The 22,813-nt window shown below is 37.8% G+C and overlaps 1 protein-coding gene across 1 annotated transcript in view; it reads right to left on the bottom strand.

The window, feature by feature from the left end:
* DDX10 (DEAD-box helicase 10) overlaps positions 1-22,813 on the bottom strand; it is a 350,279-nt gene that overhangs the window by 93,546 nt on the left and 233,920 nt on the right. The window contains 1 exon segment of the mRNA XM_037841350.1: positions 4,031-4,087. Within this exon segment, the coding sequence (XP_037697278.1) occupies positions 4,031-4,087 (57 nt within the window).

Below are 22,813 nucleotides of genomic sequence, written 5' to 3'. Positions count from 1 at the left end.
AAAGAAGGATTCCTTCCCTAGAGCCTTTAGAGAGGGGACGACCCTGCCAACACCTTGATTTGGAACTTCTAGCTTCCAAAACTTTAAGAGAATAAATTTCTGCTGTTTTAAGCCATCTTGGTGGTACTTTGTTAGAGCAGCCCTAGGAAACTAACATATCAATGACCTTTTTAAAAAAATCATCTACCAGATAGTAACACTATTATATCATAAATGAAAGGACATTTTAGCACTAAAAAAAAGTACAACGAACAATAATATCAAAAGAAATTTAGCTTTGCTTTATGAAACTATTGGGCCAAAGGAAAAGTTTTTATAGACCAGTAAATTAGGAAACCAGTCCACTTCATCTCACAGGCCTATTTTGACTCTAAGATTACCCAACTTCTATTTTTCAGACTTCCCATCCTGAGAGAACTAGCCTCAAAACCACTTTTCTGTTGGCACCTTGACCACATTAGGTATCCAAGAAACTAGTCTCTAAGACTACTATTTATTAAGTAAATAAAGTACCATACGGTCATTAAAGTTAAAAAGAAATAAAAAGAAAAAAAAGAAAAAAAAAGTTAAAATTTGCAATTACCTTAAAACTTCAACTTCAAAACATATGATATCATTTTGGTTATATTAACACAATTTTTCCCACAACTAAGAAGCAAGAACTATAAGAATCATCTGTATTACATTCAAAGTGGTACAAATTTCCTTTGTTTCAGTGCATCTCAGCTATTTCCTTCTCTTTGCTCCTTCATACTCAGTGCTCAGTTTTATCAACCACATGTTTGTTGAATAAATTTTATTTTCTTTTCAAAAGCAGCAGAGCGTTGAATTATTTCTGAGGATCTATATCCTCAAGTTTCCACACTATTGATCCTTTTCTTTACATTTCTGCAAAATTGTCAAAGCAACACGAGGAAGTCTAGCCAGATAATGAGGAGAAGCTACATTTCCAGGACTATGAAACTTTCCTGAACCCAAAAAGCAATGTGGTCTATTGATCATTGCTACATCTATTTTTTCAGATCTCAGTTTAAAATTTCTAAGTTATAAGACTGTATTATATGCTATTAGATAAAGCAAAAGCAATTCTAATGTGCAGTTCAAATACTTCTCTGCTGAGCAAAGTTTTGACCACCAAAGACCCATATATCCCAAATTACTAAATATAGGGTACCCAGAAAACCCTCTTGAGGGTGTCAGGTTCATATTTCTCTCCTACTCTGGCACTGCATATAAAATATTCTAGGCAGATCTTGGATCTATCTTTAAACAGAAAGTGTATCAGACTCCTGAGAGGTCAGTTCTAATTTTATTTTACCCTACTCACATTTTAAAGCAATTTTTCTTAGGACTACTCTCAATAAGCCTGATTAGAGATAATGAGCAATCATCATTTGTGAAACTGAAAACTTACATTATCATTAAGCCTTCTCTTTTCTGGGAAATAAACATAATTTCATTAACTTTTCCAAAGAATTTTTTAAAATACCGTATCCTCCATATTCCTCCTCATGTAACAAAAATGTAATAGATTGTAATAAAATATATAAAATAAAATATAATAGAAATGTAATAAAAACATGATGTTTACTGAATGAAGCATAAAACAGGATAGAAAGAAGACAGCTCTGTAGGTTCTCCCTTCCTCACGCTTGCAATATCTATGCACTGATTGCTTAAAATAGGTATACATGGATAAAACTATACTTCCTAGAATATTAATTCTGCAAATACCATTTTATCTGACCATTAAGCTATCTTTTGGGTATCTTCAAGGTTCAGGGATCAAGGGGATGCTCTAGATCGAATCTGACTAAAGTGTTTCAGAAGCCAACAAAATGATTGTTTGAAAAAGAGGGTTAAAGACAAGGTTATTCTAACACTACCTAAGTCACATCCATCATTTAAAGTGATGTATGTGTAACACACTCACAGTAGGGAAATCTGATCAGTCACATCATATATTTCTTCTTAAATATCTAAGAATTTAGGGCTCTCCAAATAATATCCCATGGTTTGTTTCCAAAGGGGTAATTGAAAAGCCATGAGTGCCTTCAACCTGTCACTTTCATTTCAAAAGAAGCTGGGAGCGAAAAGGTTGATTCAAGATAATTCCTTGGGCTCTGTCAGTCATCCTGAACCTGTCACTGCTGCCAGTCCTTGGTGTCTTGAGAAATGTTTGAATCTTGGCTACAAACAGTCCACTCATCCCTCTGGTAATATCACTTTTACAAGAGTGCTGCCATCTCTGAGCACTCAGGCAACAAGGGTTGTGAAATGGAGGTAGCTAAACTATTCAGAGCAATAAGAAAACCCAGTCTCTGTCTATTTAAGCTCCAGGCTGAGCAGCAAAGCTGTGTCAGCTACAGTCTCTTCTTTTCGTTCCTGGAACAATCCTTAGCGGTTATATAGAAATGAGATCTTCTCTTGACAAGAAAGTCCTCCTCCTTTCTTACAGGTCAGGGAATGAACATCCATAACAAACATGGGGAGGTGGTTTGCAGTGGGGGTAGTGAGGAGCAGAGGGATAGGCTTAGCTTGAGGAGTTCGCGTTAAGAGAGCTGCCCCAATGGAAAAACCTCTCTGATGGCCTTTACAGTTTTCGTTCGTTTATTTATGTCCCCAGCTGACACAGTATTAAAACCAAATACACACACCAATTTACAGGGAAATAAAAGAAGAGGGTTCCAGGAGGTAAGTTTAAATGTGACAACAATTTCTTGCAGCTTTAAACCACAATGAAAAAGAAAGCAGATAGCACCCACAAGGACAAAAAATAAACCATATCTACTCATATTCACAAATATGCATGAATACATGCAAAGGAAATACAGTAACAGAGCTTTATTTGGCTCCAGAGTCTATCTTTCATTTTACAATTTTTATATGCAGAAATGAAGGGCTTCTTAGTGAAATAAAATTGGATTACTTTTTATGCTGAACATGCAATATTCATAAATATCAAATGCTTTCATTAGACTTAATACTTTTTTAAATGTAAATTTTTCCCTCTACAGCCCCTACGATCTAATTTCCATGCCATGGAGGTTCATGTCTGATTTTAAAAGCATATACAGAATGCACCACTTGATTTAGCAGTCAGGCTGCACACACCATAGCTCTCGTTTTTGGACACCGTTGATGGCAGAGTGATATTTAATACTGAATACAAGCAGTCTTTTCTTCTTATACTGTGGAGTAATTGCTTCCTACTTCAGAACTATAGCATGAGTTATCTTAGACTTGGCTCTCTAAGTGCTATGGCCAGCAAGGAAAAAAATGACAAATAACATTATGGGTTTACTCAAGGGAGTCAGATCTTTGCTGACTGCCAGGAAGAAATCATCACCAGTCAGTCACAGCACAATGAGATACGGCATAAGAAACTACATAGGTTACTGGGCCCTAATTCTAGGAAATTGTTTTACTAAAAGACCTCAGAATGCAGAAGCTAAACCCCTCTCAGTGTCAAATAGGCCAGATAAAAATTATAGTATATGTGGATGGTATTTACAAAGTATACAGATGTGTGTGTGTGTGTGTGTGTGTGTGTGTGTGTGGTGAAAGTTACTGCTTACAGAATACAGTGAAGGTGGGAAATAAAGAGAGCTTTCCCCTAGATTCTAGAAGCTGAACTGAAGCACCCTAATGCTTTCAGAGTTACCTATTATCAAGCTGGGTTCACGTAGGCTGTCCAACTAGTCTAAAGGTGATATAGTTTACAATTCTGTCAGGCCTGGCCAAAAGAGCCAACTACCTCCTGTATTTAACAGAAACAAAATAAAATGTAAGGTGGGGGGCAGGGGTAGCGGGGCAAAGCCCAATAAAAAAAAAATCTTACCTATCTTTCACTCAGCAACACAGAGCAAATGAATAGAAGGAAAAAAAAAAAGTCAGGCATACATGGGTTTAAACACAAACTCAATTCCAGCGTCATGATATACAAAGGGACAGTAAAATGCATATTGAAGGGTATTTAATTCTGCTTCAACATTATAAACATTGTTCGGGTTAAAATATAAACCCTTACCTCTGCTTGTTTCTTGTTTGTTTCTCTTCTGGCTTCCCTTTCTTTTAGTCTTTTCTCCTACAGGAAAAAGGGAAAAATTTAGCAACACATACACTTCTTTTATCTATCAGGTATAAATCAGATGACACATTCATTACAATTTTTTAAGTGAACAAATATTTACTGAGCACACTCTATGGGCTTAGTATATGTGCTCATAATCATTATGTCATATTAGACAGATCTAGAGTAAATCCTAAGCCTACCACTTACTAGTTGTGTACTTTAGGGCAACTTATTTATCCAAGTCTCACTTTTCTCATTTAAAAATGGAAGTAATAGTACACACTTCATAAAGTTGACATAAGAATTATATAAGACAACATACATGAGTCCTTAGCACAATGTCTGACATATGACCGGTACACAATCATAGCTGACAGTAAAAATCGAAGAAAAATCATCACAGAAGAAGAAAAATCAAAGAGGAGGAGGAATCAAAGAATCAGAACTAAGATTTGAAGAATCAAGGAATTGAAGAAGGAGAAGAGGAGGAGGTGAATACATTAATTTCTGTTTCTCTTTTCCTCTGTCTGAAAGCAGAAATTACGGAGAATATAAAATCATCTTCCTTGGGGTTCTTAGGCAAGTGATAATGTCTTCTCAAATACACACAAAAAAGGAATCAATCATTCCCCCAAACAATGGAAGATCACTCTTGTAAAGCATGCTATTTTATTAAATTCTTTATAATTTCCCAGTTAGTTTACACTTGACCATAAAATAAGCAGAAAATGCTGATTTTTAAAAAATGCAAATATTAAAATTCAAACAAAATGACCGAGCTAAAACAGAATTTTATTAAAAATCAGAAATCTATTTTCCCCTTCAAAACTAAAGCGCTAGAACAATAAAAAGGTTATTCTAAATTCAAAGTTCATAGCAAATAACTAATATTTTTAAAATATTTTAATAAAGTACTACGTCAATGTAAGAAAGTCAACAAGGAGCAAATAATTTTCTTTTAATGAGGTAATACGAAACTGCAACCATAATTCCCTATTATATTAAACAATCACTAATGTGAGAGTGCACTAGTTTTCTAATTCTGAGTAATATATAGTTACTATTATAATTTATATACACATGGCTTTCTCCAGACTGAAAAACCAATTCTAATACATAGCCCTTAGACAGATCTGAGGTTGCTCTGTTGCTTACAGCACTGAGAAGAACAGGGAATTGCTACTACACACCCTGTCTAGGTTTCTAGACTCCTTTAAGATAAAGCAAGGAAATAAATATTAGAAGTCTCATAGCGGGTTAAATACCAACTAATGCAAAGAGGAGGAGTGCCCACAGAACTTTACAGATTCTGTTTCTATAGTTTCAAATGCACAGTAGGAAAGTTAAATTCTTAGAGAAAGTTAACAAAAATTCACATGCAAATGGCAACTATAAAAGTGTCACATTCCCCCTAAGTAATGTATACTGTTAAATTATGCTTTTTCTTTGACAATTGTTTCCTTTCCCAGTTTTGGAGAAAATAGGTATTACCTTGACTTCCCAAATAAACATACAACCAGCAAGGCAGTTAAAACTTGAACAATCTGCACTTTTACAAAAGGAACATGCTAAATATTACTCAGAAGTTCCAGGACCAGTCAGAGGAAGTAAAGGGAAAGGAAAAAAAAAATGGATAAAAGAGGATCTATCATTTTTTAACTTTTTATTTTGAAATACTTTCAAACTACAGAGAGTTACAAAAATAATATAAACCCACATGGAGATCTCCAACTTACCCTGAACAACCAAGATACCTAAATCCACTAATTTAAATATTTTGTCATCTCTTTAGTTGCTTTAAAAAAAAAATTGTGGGAACATAGATATAGCATAAACTTTCCCATCTCAACCACTCCCAAGCATACCATTCAATGGGATAAATCAATATTGAGGTACCCTCACCACCTTCCATTACAAAAACTGTCCCCTGTCCCCAAACAGAAACCCTACAGCCATTATACATTAATTCCCCATTCCCCGTGACCCCTGCCCCTGGCAACCTGTAGTCTAATTTCCATTTCTATAAGCTTTCTTATTCTCCAATTTTTTTTTTTTGTAGTTATCATGGGGGCTTAAACTTAACATTCTGAATCTATAACATTGTTTGCTTTGATACTAACTTAATTCCAATAGTATACACAAACTGTTCCTATACCCCTCCATCACCCCAATTTTATGTAGTTATTGTCACAAATCACATATTTATACATGAGTCTAAAACCATTGATTTATCATTACATTTTATACATTTGCCTCTTAGATCTTGTAGGAAGTAAAATGTGGAGTTACAAATCACTAATGTTCTTTCCTTTCAACCTGAAGAACTCTGTTCTAGTTTGCTAATGCTACCAGAATGCAAAACACCAGAAATGGATTGGCTTTTATAAAAGGGGGTTTCTTTGGTTACACAGTTACAGTCTTAAGGCCATCAAGTGTCCAAGGTAACACATTAGCAATCAGGTACCTTCACTGGAGGATGGCCAATGACATCCGGAAAACCAAAGGCATGTGGCTGGCATCTGCTCCAGAGTTCTGGTTTCAAAATGGCTTTCTCCCAGGACCTTCCTCTCTAGGCTGCAGCTCCTCTTCAAAAATGTCACTCTTAGTTGCACTTGGGATATTTGTCCTCTCTCAGCTTCTGTGGAGCAAGAGTCTCCTTTCAACAGCCATTTTCAAACTCTCATCTGCAGCTCCTGTGCTTTCTTCAAAGTGTCCCTCTTGGCTGTAGCTCCTCTTCAAAACGTCCCTCACAGCTGCACTGAGTTCCCTCTGTCCGGCAGCTCATTTATGTAGCTCCAGTGACTCAATTTAGACCCACCCCAAATGGGCGGAGCAACACCTTCATGGAAATTATCCAATCAGAGTCATTACCCACAGCTGGGTGGGGCGCATTCCAAAGAAACACTCAAAGAATTACAATCTAATCAACACTGATAACATCTGCCCACACAAGATTACATCAAAGAATATGGATTTTTCTGGGGGACATAATACATTCAAACCAGCACAAACTCCCTTTAGCATCTCCTGTAGGACTACTCTGCTGGTGATGAAGTCCCTTGATTTTTGTTTATCTTGGAATGTCTTAATCTCTCCCTCATTTTTGAAATACAGTTTTGCTGGATATAGAATTCTTGATTGGCAACATTTTCCTTTCAGCACTTTAAATACATCTTCTCACTGCTTTTGGACCTCCATGGTTTCCATGGAAAAATAGGTACTTAATTTTATTGAAGCTCCCTTGTACGTGACTTTCAGAATTCTCTTTTATCTTTGGCATTCAATGGTTTGATTATTCTATGGTGTGCTGTGGATCTGTTTGGGTTTACTCTGGAGTTTGTTGATCATCTTGGATGGGTATATTCATGCCTTTCATTAAATTTGGGATGTTTTCAGTCTTTATTTTTTTTACTATTCTCTCTTCTCCTGGAACCTCTACAATGCATTTATTGGTATGCTTGATGGTATCCCATAGACTCCTTAGGCTCAGTCATTTTTCTTCATTATCCTTTCTGCTTCACAGTCTGAATAATTTCAATTGTCTTGTCTTCAAGTTCTCTGATTCTTCTGCCAGCTCCATTCTGTAGTTGAACCCTTCTAGGGAATTTTTAATTTCTGTTACTGTGGTCTTCTCTTTGGTTCCTTTTCATAATTTCCATCTCTCCATTGATAATCCCTTGTGCTAATCTATCATTTTCCTTATTTCCTTTAGTTCTTTATCCATTTTCCTTTAGCTCTTTGAGCACATATAGGACCATTTTTCAGAAGTCTTTGGTATGTCCCAGGTCTGACCTTCCTCACTGATGATTTCTAATGCTTTAATCTCCTTCTTTGTCTGGAGTATCACTTCCTGTTTCTCTGTATGTTTTGTGAACTTTTGTTGAAACCTGGACATTTTGATATTTTAACATGTTACTACTGGAATTTAGACTGTGAGGCATCTGTTCCTTAAGCTTGCATCCAGCTAGTACTATGACAGAGCTATCTCCTTGAATGCCAGGAGCTAACAACAACAAAAAAAAGAAGGACAAAAAGACAACACCTCTCCCAGACTTGGCAGATTGATCTGTACAAGCGCTCTCTTCTTTAGGGCTTATCAATACAATCAATTTAGAGAAAAGTTCCAGGCCAAAGCGGATGTGCCTCCCTAATCCTTTCCGAACATATGTCTTGTCCTGTGCGTGCACCTGTGGCCCTAGGAATTCCCCCATTTACATGGTTCTGAATGTCCTCTCTTCCCTAGGAAACAGTTTCCTCGTGGTCCCATCACTGCACTATATGTCCAATAGCCAGCAACCCCTTGCTCCAGACAGCACAACTTGACAGCTCTCCCAGAGCACTTTGTAGGAGAGTTCTGTAAGCTGCTTTCTACACCAGAAAATTGTTCTTGCAACAAGTAATTTATCCAGTCTGAAATGGGTTAACTGATGGTTGTTATAGATGTAGAACAAATCTTAAATGTGTATATGTATGTTGGGGAAAGGAAGCTAGGTGATCCATAACATTTCTACATGGGAACTCTGATCAACAAATAATTATTAGGAAATAAATTATTTATATTTTTTCCTGATCAAGTAGGATGATAATTATGTCAATTCCATTTAACTAGTATTAGTTCTCTAAAGTTAAATTTAAAGAGGCATGCCCAATTAGTTAAGAAATTCAATAAATAAATGTCTTTTTGAATCTGGAGTTTGTCATTTTAATTTCTAAGTATATTTAGCTTAAAGTAAATCTCCTATTTCATTTGAATTATTTATTATTTTCAGATTGACTGTTTGGTTGCTGAAGTGCATGGAACTGATCAATTAGTTCAATGTTTATTCTGCCTCCTTCCAAAGAGATTTACAACTTCTGTAATCAATTTAAGACAAAATACCCATTTATATCAGTGATTTCCATACCTGACAGATTAACAGAACTATCTTTATGAAAACAATTTTAAAAACTCAAGCTTGTGAGCCCTGTAATTAAATCAGAATGTATAGAGGTTAGGCTTCAAGAATCTCCAATTTAATAGAGTTCTTAGATGACTCTGATGATCACTAATGTTAAAGAACCATGGTTTTATATATATATGCCAATGAGAAAATGAATCAATTGGTGGGGGTTTGGGGGGAGGTTAACTGAATACAGTATCTCAGGAACATTTTTTTTTTTTTTTTGCATAATGGGAAGTACAACTTGGGACAGCATGCTTTCTCAAGGTATTATACTATAATACTTCTTCAAACATGACATTCTATGGAAAGTACTGGTTGTTTCTACTCACTTGGAATTTTGTATTGCACATTTATCATATTATAACATAATCATAATGAAGATGTAGAAAAGTTCCTTTAAACCTTCTCCTAGTTACACCCCCCACCCCACTCCCACCCCCGGCAACACAGTGGGAAGCCAGCTTGCACTCCCATTGTGGGTCCCTGCTCTTTTACAAAGGGAGCAGAGTGGTCCCTGTGGGCACAATGGGGAGGCTGTATGTCAGTGCCAATCCATCAGGTGGAATTCTGAGAGACTCAGCTAAAGAATGTGCCTCACGCTCACCCTCACAGAGTTTGTCCTGAGGGCAGAACAGCCACTTGCAGACACTTTGAACAGTGTTGGAAACAATTAATTTGAAACAGACTGGGTCAAAGGATTACCTTCATTAAGTAACTCAAAAGAGCACCCAGAAGGGGAGGAGTTCTGTTCCAACGGGAGTAGAGGGGGCATTCACTCAAATTTCTGTGGACTAAAAATGGTAATTCCTGGGTACTTCAATGAGCAAAAGCCCACAAGAAGAAACAGGCTCCTCGTCTCTGGCCTCATCTCAGGGTCAGATAAGACAAAGAGAACCCAGCATTACAATTTACCTCTGGCTGATCTGCTTGATAGGAGTGCTAAGATCACCAGCCAAAGGACAGTCAATATGCAAAGAGAGTGAAAGGTGCTTTTTGCTTTGGTTTGCTGTTCGTATTAGCTCCAGGAATTCAAGAAAATCTCTGTCATATCACTAGCTGGATACAAACTTAAGGGATAGCCCAGAGTCTAAATCCCAGAGTTAAGACTTTAAAATAATAAATTGTACAGTGTGCAACAAAAGATTTCAAGAGGAAACAAAGAAACAGGAAATGATGGCTCATCTGAATAAACAAGATAAAAATCTAGAATCCATTAACTGAAGGGGATCAGACTGGCAGTACTAGGTACTTTAAAAAAATGATCCTTAATATGCTGAATAAGATAAAGGAAAACACAGAGAAAGAACTAAAGGATATGAGTAAAACAATGAATGAACAACATGGGAATCTCTCCAGACAAATATGAAAGATGAAGAATAAAATAAATGAAATAAAAAATTCCCTAGTTAACCAACAGCAGATTGCAAGTGGTAGACGAAAGATAAGTGAACTCAAAGACAAGATAACTGAAATGATTCAGGCTGAGGAGCAGAAAGATAAAAGAATAAAAAGAATGAACAGAGACTAACAGGCCTGTGGGACACCATCTAGTGTGTTAATAAATACATTGCAGGAGTACAAGAAGAAGAAAGAGGGGAAAGGGAAGAAGGAATATTCGAAGAAATAATGGCAGAAAACCTCCCAAATCTAACAAAAGACATGAATATACAAATTCAAGAAGCATAACAAACCCCAACAGGATATATTCAAAGAGAACCATGCCCAGACACAAAGTAATCAACTTGTCCAATGCCAAGGACAAGGAGAGAGTTCTGAAACCTGCAAGAAAAAAGCAATGAGTTTTGTACAAGGAATCACAATAAAATTAAGTGCCAATTTCTCATCCAAAACCACGGAGGCACAAACTCAGTGGTATGAAATATTTAACATGCTAGAAGAAAAAACTGTCAACCAAGAATTTTATATCTAGGAAGATGTCACTTCAAAAAGGAGGGAGAGATAAAAAAAAAATCCCAGATAAACAATAGCCAAGAAAATTGCTCACCACTAGATCTGCCCTACAAGCAATGCTGAAGGAAGTTCCTCCAACTGAATGGAAAGGGTACTCAAGAGTGGACCAAAGCAGTAAATGTAACCACATGGATAATTACAAATGCCATCACTATTGCATGGTATCGTTTCTTATTTAATTCCAATTCTTGCTTCATACAGGTGCTAAAATGCAAATACATAAAAAGTATGACCAATTGATGGTCTTGGACATACAATATACAAAGATATAATTTGTAACAAGTACAAAAAAATGTGGGGGGATGGAGAGGTATAAGAACAGTGTATGTTTACCTTATTGAAGATAAGTTTGTATCAAAGCACATGCTTGTTCAGATTTCAGATGTTAAATTTTAATCCTTTGGCAACCATAAAGAAAATACATGAAAAGCACCTTCAGAAATAAATGAGAAGGGTCCTAAAATGGTACAATGCAAAAAGCCAAACAAATATGGAAGTAGGCACTAATGGAAAAATTGAGGGTCAAAAAAGGTATAAGACTTACAAACACAAAATGGCAAAATAAAGTCCTACATTATCAGTTGTTACTTTAAATGTAAGTGGATTAAACCCTCCAGTCAAAGCAGAGACTGGCTGAATGGATTAAAAGCAGGACTCAACTACATGCTGTTTACAAGAGACTCACCTTAAACCAAGAGAAATAAGTACGTTGAAAGTTAAAGGATGGAAAAAATATATACCATGCAAGTAGTAACCAAAAGAGAGTAGGGTTAACTATACTAATATAACATAAAATAGACATTAAATAAAAAACTGTTACAAGAGACAAAGAGCTGGTCACTACATAAAGATAAAGGGGTCGATTCAACCAGAAGACATAAAAATTATAAGTATACATGTACTTAACAGCAGAGCAAAAAAATATATGAAACAAATATTGACAGATTTGAAGGGAGAAATTGACAAATCTACATTAATATGAGGAGATTTAAATACAACACTTTCAATAATACATAGAATATTCAGACAGACAATCAATAAGGAAATAGAAGACTTGAATGATACTCCAAACAGAAAGACCTAACAGACAGATATAGAACACTTCATCCAGCATCAGTGAATACACATTCCTCTCTACTGCACATGGAACATTGTCCAGGATAAACTATATGGTAAGTCACAAAAAAAAGTCTAAATAAATTCAAAATATTGAAGTCATGCAATGTATCTTCTCTGACCATAATGAAATGAAGATAGAAATCAGTAACAGAAGGACAAATGGAAAATTCACAAATATGTGGAAAACCTAGGGGTCAAAGGAGAAATAAGGGAAATTTGGAAATATCTTGAAGTGAAAGAAAATGTAAAGACAACATATAAAAACTTATGGGATGTGGCAAAGGCAGTGCTTAGAGGGAAATTTATAACTCTAAATGCTTAAAAAAGACGAAAGATCTCAAATCAGAGACTTTACTTCAAAACTAGAGGATCTAGAAAAAGAAGAAACTAAACTCAAAGTGAACAGAAGGAAGGAAATAAAGATTAGAGAACAAATAAATGAGACAGAGAATTAAAAAACATTAGAGAGACTCAACAAAACCAAAAGTCTGTTCTTTGAAAAAATCAATAAAATCAACAAACTTTTAGCTACATTGACAAAGAAAAAGAGAGAGACCCCAAATAACTAAAATTAGAAATGAAAGGGAGGACATTACTACTGACTGCACAGAAATAAAAGGACTATAAGAAGACAATACAAACATCTGTAGGGCAACATATTGGATAACCTAGATGAAATGGATAAATTCCTAGAAACACAGAAACTATACATGGACTAAACAAAAACTACATGATCTCAATAACCAGTTACTCATAAAGAGATTGAGTCAGTGTGCCCAAGAAAAAAGCCATATTCTTTAATGCAATCTTGTGAGGGCAGACATAGTAATGTCGATTAGATTGGAACCTCTTGATTGTTTCCATGGAGATGTGACTCGAACTGTGGGCAAGACCTTTGATTGGATAATTTCCATGGAGGTGTTACCCCACCCATTCAGGGTGGGTCTTAACTGAATCACTGGAGTCATATAAAAAAGTTCACAGACAGAAGGAGGTGCCAGCCAAGAGGGACACTTTGAAGAAAGCACAGGAGTTTGCAGAGAAGCTGGAACACAACCTGGGATCAGCAGATGCCAGCCACTTGCCTTCCCAGTTAACAGAGGTTTTCTGGACACCATTGGCCTCTCATTGGTGAAGGTATACTTGTTGATGCCATAGCTTGGACACTTTTATGGCCTTAAGACTGTAACTTTGTAACCAAATAAACCTCCTTTAAAAAAGTCAATCCACTTCTGGTATTTTGCATCATGGGCAGCATTAGCAAACCGGTACAGTCATCTTCCAAAAAAGGAAAAGCTGAGGACCAGATGACTGTGAAGAGAAGTCTATCAAGCATTCCAAGAAGAATTCATACTGATTTTTTCTCAAACTCTTCCAAAAACTTGAAGAGGAGGTAACACTCCCTAACTCATTCTTCTCACTGGAAGACTAAATATTGTTAAGATATCAATTCTACCCAAAGAAATTTACTGATTTCAATGCAGTCTCAATCAAAACTCCAACAGCTTTTCTGGCAGAAATGGAAAAGCAAATCATCAAATTTATATGCAGTAGCCACTTAGAAGAAAAAACTTGAAAGAATCTCATTTTCTGATCTTAAAAACTGTAACAAAGCCATTTTGTAGAAATCAAAATACCAAGGTATTGGCACAAGGACAGACATGTAGACCAATGGAGTCAAATTGAGAGTTCAGAAATCAACCCTCACATTTACAGGCAATTGATTTTTGACAAGGGTGTCAAGTCCACTCAATGAGGTAGGAAATGCTGCTGGGAAAATTGGATGTCCATGTGTAAAATAATGTGGACCCCAAACTCATACCAATACAAAAATCAATTCAAAATGGATCATAGGCCAAAAATACAAGAATCAGACCTATAAAACTCCTAAAAGAAAATGTAGGGAAGCACCCTCAGGACCTTGAACTAGGCAATAGTTTCTTAGACTTTACACCCAAGGCATCATCATCATCATCATCAACAACAACAAAACTGGATAAATGGGACCTCATCAAAATTAGAAACTTTGGGGCATCAAAGGACTTTATCATGGAAGTGAAAAGACAACCTATTCAGTGGGAGAAAATACTTGGAAACCACGTATCCAATAACAGTTTAACATCCAGAACATAAAAAGAAATCGTACAACTCAACAACAAAAAGACAAACAATCCATTTTTTAAATGAACACAAGACTTGAAAAGACATTTCTCCAAAGAAGATACACAAATGGCCAAAAAACAAAAAACAAAAACAAAAAACAAAAAACAACCACACATGAAGATATGCACAACACCACTAGCTACTACTAGGGAAATGCAAATCAAAACTACAATGAGATACTATTTCATATCCACTAGAATGTCTACTATTAAAAAAAACAGAAAATAACAAGTGTTGGAGAGGATGCAAAGAAATAAGAACATTCATTCACTGTTGATGAGAATGTAAAATGGTGTAGCTGCTGTGGAAGACAGTTTGACAATTCCTCAGATATTTAAATAAAGAATTACTATATAACCCAGCAATCCCATAACTAGGTATATACCCAAAAGAATTGAAAGCAAGAAGGTGAAAAGATATTTACACATTGATGTTCATAACACCATTATTCACAATTGCCAAAAGATGGAAGCAACTAAAGTATCCACCAACCACTGAAAGGATAAAGAAAATGTGTTGTGTGTGTATGTATGTATGTGTGTATATACACACACACAAACACACACACTGGAATATTATTCAGCTGTAAAAAGGAATGAAGTTCTGATATATGCAACAACCTGAAACAACCTTGAAGACATCATGTTGAGTGCAATAAGTCAGACATAAAATGACAAATATTGTACGACCCGACTAATACGAAATAATTAGAATAAGCAATCTATTAGAATCAGAATCTAGAATGTGGATTCTCAGGGGAAAGGGTGGGGGTATGGGATGAGGAGTTAATGCTTAAAATGTATATAGATTCTATTTGTGCTGATTATAAAGTTTTAGCAATGAATGGTGGTGATGGATGCATAACATTGTGAATGCAATTGACAGGACTGAATTATATATGTGGATGTGGTTAAAAGGGAAATTTTTAGGTTGTATATATGTTAACAGAATAAAAAATTAAAAAAAAACACGTAGGACTGTACAACACAATGAACCCTATTGTAAATGATGGATTATAGTTAATAGTACAGTTATAAAAATGTTCTTTCATAAATTGTAACAAATGGACCACACTAATGCAAGGTGTTTATAATAGGGTGGGATATGGGAATTATGAATTTTTTTGCATAATTTTTCTGTAAACCTATAACTTCCCTAATAATAACATACATACATACATACATACATACATACATATATACATCTCTCATTCATTTAACTAGCACTTACTAAAAGCCTACTCTCTGGAACGCATAGTTTCAACACTGAATTTAAAATTAAGTCAGATGGACAGAGGTAGCCTAAGGGTACATCGACTGCAGTGTATGCATACAATGGAACATTGCATGGCTGCAAGAAGGAATGAAGTTGTGAGGCATTCAACTCAGTGAATGAATCTTGAGGACATTATGTTGAGTGAAATAAGCTGGAAACAAAAGGACAAATATTATATGGTCTCACTAATATAAACTAACTATAATGAGCAAATGCTGAGTATTAAATTCGAGAGCATAGGTTATCAGGGGATAGAACATGGGCAGAAATTGGGCAATTGATGATTTAGGAGTACAGATTGTTCAATAAGGCTCACTGCAAAGGTTCCTAGATTGTAAGCTCTTATAGCAGTCCATCTATTCTTGAGTTTTAACTGTTATTTCTAAATTTTGCGATGCTGAGTTCTTTGGCTATAGCCTGTTGATTCCCTGGAACTTTGCGTATCTGTGTGACACCTGAGAACCAGAGATAGAGTTCTGAAGCCCTGAAAGTGTTACTCCATAAAGCAACTGCTAAAGAAGCTGAAAAAGAGATCACATTTCAATTAGAAATATGAAAGAAACAGACTGGGTTAGGACAGGTAAATCAGAATACAGGGTAAAGAATGATATTGACTGTGTTTTAAAACTTCAACTTCTGTGTGAGACCAAAGGAAGAGATACTTACTTGGTAAAAAATTAAAATTTTTTGTAGCATATTATATAATTTAGCCTATATGGGAAGTTTATTTAAACAACCTAATTACATGGAACCAAGAATAGGGAATGAGATCCTGTTATTCTGTACAGGTTAATGTAATATCCCGATAAATTCCAGAGTATTTGGGGCAGAAAATAAAAAAAGTACTTGCAAAGCGCCCTTGAGGGACTGGGGAAAAATGTAGAAATATGAAACTTCCCCACCTGGGAAATGCCTGATAGTTTCTATTTATTTTATTTTATTTTATTTTATTTTATTTTATTTTATTTTATTATTTTATTTTATTTTTATTTTATTTTACTTTATTATTTTATTATTATTCTATTTTATTTTATTTTATTACTTTATTTTATTTTAATTTTCATTTTATTTTATTTTGAAATAAATTCAAAGTTATAGGAACAGTTGCAAAAACAATACTAACCCCATACACAGAATTCCATCATACCCTGACCCCCTCCCCCGATACCCCAATCCACCAACTGTAACATGCTGTCACATCGCTATTTCTTTCCCTCCCTCCCTCCCTATCTATCACCCATCATCTATTGCTGTCTTCTGAACATATGAGAGCTAGCTGCACACATCCTTGAACAAACACTGTAATTTACATATATACTTCCCGTGAATAAGAACATTCTTTTATGCAATCTCATTAAGCATAGCTAAGAAGTACAAGAGATTCAACAATGATACAAAGTTTACATTCTATATTTCCTTTTCCTTCTGTCTCAACTGTGTCCCTTTGAGCCTCCTGTCATCCATCCTCCGATCCCATCCAGGCTCATCCTTGGCATTCAATTGTCATCTATTTAGACTGTCTTTTTTTTTTTCAATTGTGAAAACATATATACAGCCTAAATCTTCCCATTCCACCCCCTCCCTAGCCTTCCATTAGTGGGATTAATCACATTTAGAATGTTGTAATGCTCTTTCCCACCATCCATTACTAGAAATTTCCCTTCACCTCAAACAGCAACCCTACACTCATTTCTTAACTCCCCATTGCCCCTTCCCCCATTTCTTTTAACCCATACTCTACTTTTCATCTCTATGGTTATATTCTCTGATAATTTCTTTGTGTTTACTGTGGGGCTTAAAATTAACCCCTTAAATCCATAACAATCTTGTTTTTCTTTGATACCACCTTCATTTCAATAGGACACATAAACTATGTTCCTATACTCCTCCATTCCCCCACCTTTATATAGTTGTCTAAAATTACATATTTTACATTGAGTTCAAAACCACTGATTTGTCATTAGATTTTGTGTATTTTATATCATGTACGAAGTAAATAGTGGAGTTACAGTCCAAAAATTATTGACTTCTATTTGTATTCCATTGTGGTTGGAGAATGTGCTTTGAGCATATTCAATTTTTTTTTTTTTTTTTAATTGAGGCTTGTTTTATGTCCCAGCTTATGGTCCCTTCTGGAGAAAGATCCATGATCACTAGAGAAAAATGAGTGTCCTGGTGATCTGGGATGTAAGGTACTATACATGTCTGTTAAAATTCTCTATATCTCTTTCTCTTTTCTTTGTTTCTCTGTTGGTAGAATCTCAAGTAGGGCAGGTCTTTTATTGGCAAAGTCTCACAGCATTTGTATGTGAAAAATTTAAGCTCTCCCTCAAATTTGAAGGAGAGTTTTGCTGCATAAAGTATTCTTGGTTGGAAATTTTTCTCTCTCAGAATTTTAAATATGTCATGCCACTGCCTTCTCGCCTCCATGGTGGCCGCTGAGTAGTCACAACTTAGTCTTATGTTGTTTCCTTTGTATGTGGTGAATTGCTTTTCTCTTGCTGCTTTCAGAACTTGCTCCTTCTCTTCAGTATTTGACAGTCTGATCACAATATGTCTCGGAGTGGGTTTATTTGGATTTATTCTATTTGGAGTTCGCTGGGCATTTATGCTTTGTGTATTTATATTGTGTAGAAGGTTGGGGAAGTTTTCCCCAATAATTTCTTTGAATACTCTTTCTAGACCTTTACCCTTCTCTTCCCCTTCTGGGACACCAATGAGTCTTAAGTTTGGACATTTTATTTTATCTATTGTATGCCTGAGATCCATTTCGATTTTTTCGATTTTTTTCTCCATTCTTTCTTTTGTTCTTTCATCTTCTGTTCTGTGGACTTCCAGGACACTGAGACATTGTTCAACTTCCTCTAATCTTGTATTGTGAATATCCCAAGTCTTTTTAATTTGGCCAACAGTTTCTTTTATTTCCATAAGATATTCTATTTTTTTATTTACTCTTGCAATGTCTTCTTTATGCTCTTCTAGGGTCTTCTTTACGTCACTTATATCCTGCGCCATGGTTTTCTTGATGTCCTTCAAATCCTTTGCCATGTTTTCATTCCTCGGTTGTAGTTCTTTGTTTAATTTTGCGAAGTACTGTGTATCTTCTGAATCTAGATTTGTGTGTTTGGAGTTGGATTCTCCTTATCGTCTGGTTTTATCATATGCATTAAGATTTTCTGTTGTTTTGGCCTCTTGGCATTTGCTTTGCTTGACAGGGTTCTTTCAAGTTGTAAAAAAGAAGATACCAATCTAATTTTTCAGAAACCCTGTTTGGTGATGTACACTTTCTCTAACTATCCAGCAGATGGCGTCTGTGAGTCACCTATACCCCTCAAGTCAGTTCTCAACCTTGTTCCCGTGGTGTGTGGGGAAATGATTCTTGTGGGGTTCAGTTGGAGAACTCAGATTGGGTGTGTTGCTGGAGCCGTCCACCCTGAATGTGGGGCGTGTGTAAGGGTGGCCAGGGAGGAAGGGCAGCTTTAATACTCAAATCCCCCAGGTTCCTGGAGATTCAAGGCCGCTGCAAGAGTCTAAGCCTTCATTTCAGTTCAGCCCCAGACCCTCTCTCTCGCTGTCCCACAAACCACCGGACTTGGCGTAGTGTCCCTGGGTTCTCCAAGCGGGTCCCCCCTCCCAGCCATGATCCTCCAGGAGCTCTGTCGAGGGAATGCCGTGCTACGTCACCAGTGCGCGCCATCCCTCAAGGGAAGCCCCGGGCAGCCAGGCCGTGCAGTGGCGCTCTCAGCCTGATGCGAAGATGGCTGAACGGGGCATCTCCACACCCCTCTCCTCGCACAGTTCTTCCTACCCAGCTCTGGGACAACTGGCGGAGCTCTAGGCTGTGGGCACGGCCCGGGCAGGAGTTCATCCAGCCCTCCGAGGAGCCAGCTGCAAGCCACAGGGTTTCTTTGAGCTTCCGGCTCTCCTCTCCGTTCCCCCGGCCCCGAGAGTATCTGCAGCAGGCTATCCTCCAGGCCAGACACTGAGAGGCCGGCCCAGCCCCCTCTTACTGTATTTTACTGCATGGTTCCCACTCCTGCAACTGCAGCTGCTCCTGGGTTTTTCCTTTTTTTGTTTGTTTGTTTTAAAAGAGCCAGTTGGTCTCCAAACGCCAAGCCCTGGCTTCCCCCACAATGCCACATGGCTGCGGGTCTTCCAGCCAGATTACTCACTCATTTCAGAATGCAGACTTCCGGTTTCACCAAGTAAATGGCCCCTGTGGTACTAGCAGACCTCGTCCAGCTGGCGCATCGCTGTAACAGGTATTCTGGGTGACTTTCTGGTTTTTATCTAGTGTTTTTCACGGAGGTGTTTTTATGCCCTGTCTCACCTAGCCGTCTGAGTACAGCTCATTTATATGGCTCCACTGATCAAGGCCCACCCTGAATGGGTGGGGCCATGCCTCCATGGGAATATGTCATCAGAGTCATCACCCATAGCTGGGTGGGGCGCATTCCAAGCAAATCTAATCAGCACCAAAATGTCTGCCCCACAAGACTACATCAAAGATAATGGCATTTGGGGGACACAATACATTGAAACTGGCACATTCCACCCCCTGGACCCCAAAATGACATTATCTTTCCAAGTACAAAATACATTCATTCCACCACAATATCACAAAAACTTAAATCATTTCAGTAACAAAAGTTAAGTACAAGATCCTATCAAAATCAATTACAGGCATGGTGGGTCCTAAGGCATAATTCTCCTTTAGCTTTGGATCTGTGGACTTAAAGCAAGTTATACGCTTCCAATATACAAAGGAGGGACATTCATAGGATAAACATTCCCACTGCCATAAGGAGAAAGAGTAAGGAAAACAGGGTTAACAGGACCAAAACAGTTCCTAAAACCCACAGGACAAATTCCATTAGATTTCAAAGTCTGAGAGTCATTTACAGAACAACGTTGCATCCTTGGGGCTAGAGAGAGCGGGAGCCTAACCCTTTCTAAGGGCCTTTTCAGCAGCCCCTTCCTCTCCAAATGCTTAGGTGAGTGCTCCAACATATCCACACACTGAGGAGACCACCTTCTCGGCCCCACCCTCCTCAAACATTGGGGTAGCTCCCAGGTTCCCTTCCATCTCCAGGGCACACGCTCAACCCCTTCAGAACAGTGTGGTGGCAGCCAGGCTCTCCCCAATTCCCTGGGAATGTGCTCCACCCTCTTTGGGACCTCAGGTGGCAAAACTCTTCCAGAGCATCGAGGTGGAAGGCCCACCCTTGACCTCCGGGGCAAACACCCTTTCCATGCATGTGGGCTGCTCCACTCTCCCAGCCCAAGGCCTCTTGACTCCAGACCTCAACCTCCATGGCTCTGTCTTTGAAGAAATTTTTCCTGCAATTTGTTCCTTGTCTGTCTCCTTTAGTCCAGACTGGCAACGGCTCTGTCTGTAAAGATCTCGCAAAAATTCTGTTGGCTTCGCATGAAGCATACAGGGGTCAAAGCCATCAGACAATAGGACTTTCCACAAATCCTTTCTGGATAATTCCATCTCCAATCTTGGCTTGTACTGAAATGGTGGCTGGGTTCCATGTTTGGTTACATCCTCATGTTGGGCTGTAGCTTCTGGGATTCCACCCTCTGGAAGCTTGTAATTTTCCAAGCCATCAGCTTCTGGTTTCTTTGAACCCAAGAGTTCAGTTCTAAGCTTATCTCTCTTCGCTCGCATTTTACTATAAGCTGCAAGAAGAAGCCAGGGTACCTCCTCCACATGTAGTCTGGAGATTTCCTCAGCTAAGTATTCCAGGTTGTCACTTTCAAATTCTTCCTTCCATCTGATACGAGGATTCAATTTTGCCAAATACTCTGCCACTTTAAAACAAGAATCGCCTTTCTTCCAATTTGCAAAAACACATTCATCATTTCTGCTCAAGGCCTCGTCAGAAGTATCTTTAGAGTCCATATTTCCATAAACAGTCTCTTTAAAGCAGTTTTGGCCTTTTCTATCAAGCGTCTCACAATTCTTCCAGAATCTTCACCTTATCCATTTGAAAAGCAGTTTCAACATGTTTGGTATTTGCAGACTCAGCAGCAAAAGCATCCCACTTCTCTGGTACCAAAATCTGTTCTCCTCCACTGGAGGACGGCCAATGGCGTCCGGAAAACCTCTGTTAGCTGCGAAGGCAAGTGGCTGGCATCTGCTCCAGAGTTCTGGTTTCAAAATGGCTTTCTCCCAGGACGCTCATCTCTAGCAAGCTTGCTCCTCTTCAAAACGTCACTCACAGCTAGAGGAGCTACAGCCAAGAGGGACACTTTGAAGAAAGCATAGGAGCTGCAGATGAGAGACAGTTTGAAGATAGCCATTGAAAGCAGACTCTTGCTCCAGAGAAGCTAAGAGAGGACAGATGCCCCAAGTGCAGCTGTGAGTGATGTTTTGAAGAGGAGCAAGCTTGCTAGAGAGGAACGTCCTGGGAGAAAGCCATTTTGAAACCAGAACTCTGGAGCAGATGCCAGCCACGTGCCTTCCCAGCTAACAGAGGTTTTCCGGACGCCATTGGCCGTCCTCCAGTGAAGGTACCTGATTACTGATGTGTTACCTTGGACACTTTACGGCCTTAAGACTGTAACTGTGTAGCCAAATGAACCCCCTTTTTATAAAAGCCAATCCATCTCCGGTGCTTTGCATTCTGCAGCATTAGCAAACTAGAACACTGCCATCTTAGTTTCTCCTGATAGTTTCTTTAGCATTAGGGACTCCCAACTTAATAACCCAAGCCCTCGATCTTGGGTCTTGCCCTTATGAAATGTATTCCTGCAAAGGAGAGGCTAAGCCTACTTATAACTATGCCTAAGAGTCACCCCCAGAGAACCTCTTTTGTTGCTCAAATGTGACCTCTTTCTTTAAGTCAACTCTGCAAATAAACTCACTTCCCTCCCTGCTACATAGGGCATGACTCCCAGGGATGAGCCTGGCCCTGGCATCACGGGATCGGGAATGACTTCTTAACCAAAAAGGGGAAAAAGAAATGAAACAAAATAAAGTCTCAGTTGCTAAGAAATTTCAAATGGACTTGAGAGGTCATTCTGGAGGTTTTGCTTATGCATTATATAGATATTCCTTTTTAGTTTCTAGTGTATTAGAATAGATAGAAGGAAATACCTGAAACTGTTGAACTGTAATCCAGTAACCTTGATTCTTGATGATGACTGTATAACTATGGGGTGACCATTTGATTTTGAAAACCTTGTGACTGACACTCCCTTTATGCAGCATATGGGCAGATGAATAATAAAGTAAAGACAAATAAATAAATAAATAATA

This window comes from Choloepus didactylus, chromosome 6 (genome assembly GCF_015220235.1).
Source record: "Choloepus didactylus isolate mChoDid1 chromosome 6, mChoDid1.pri, whole genome shotgun sequence".
Lineage (NCBI taxonomy): Eukaryota > Metazoa > Chordata > Mammalia > Pilosa > Megalonychidae > Choloepus > Choloepus didactylus.
This window is presented reverse-complemented; position numbering and strand designations above follow the sequence as displayed.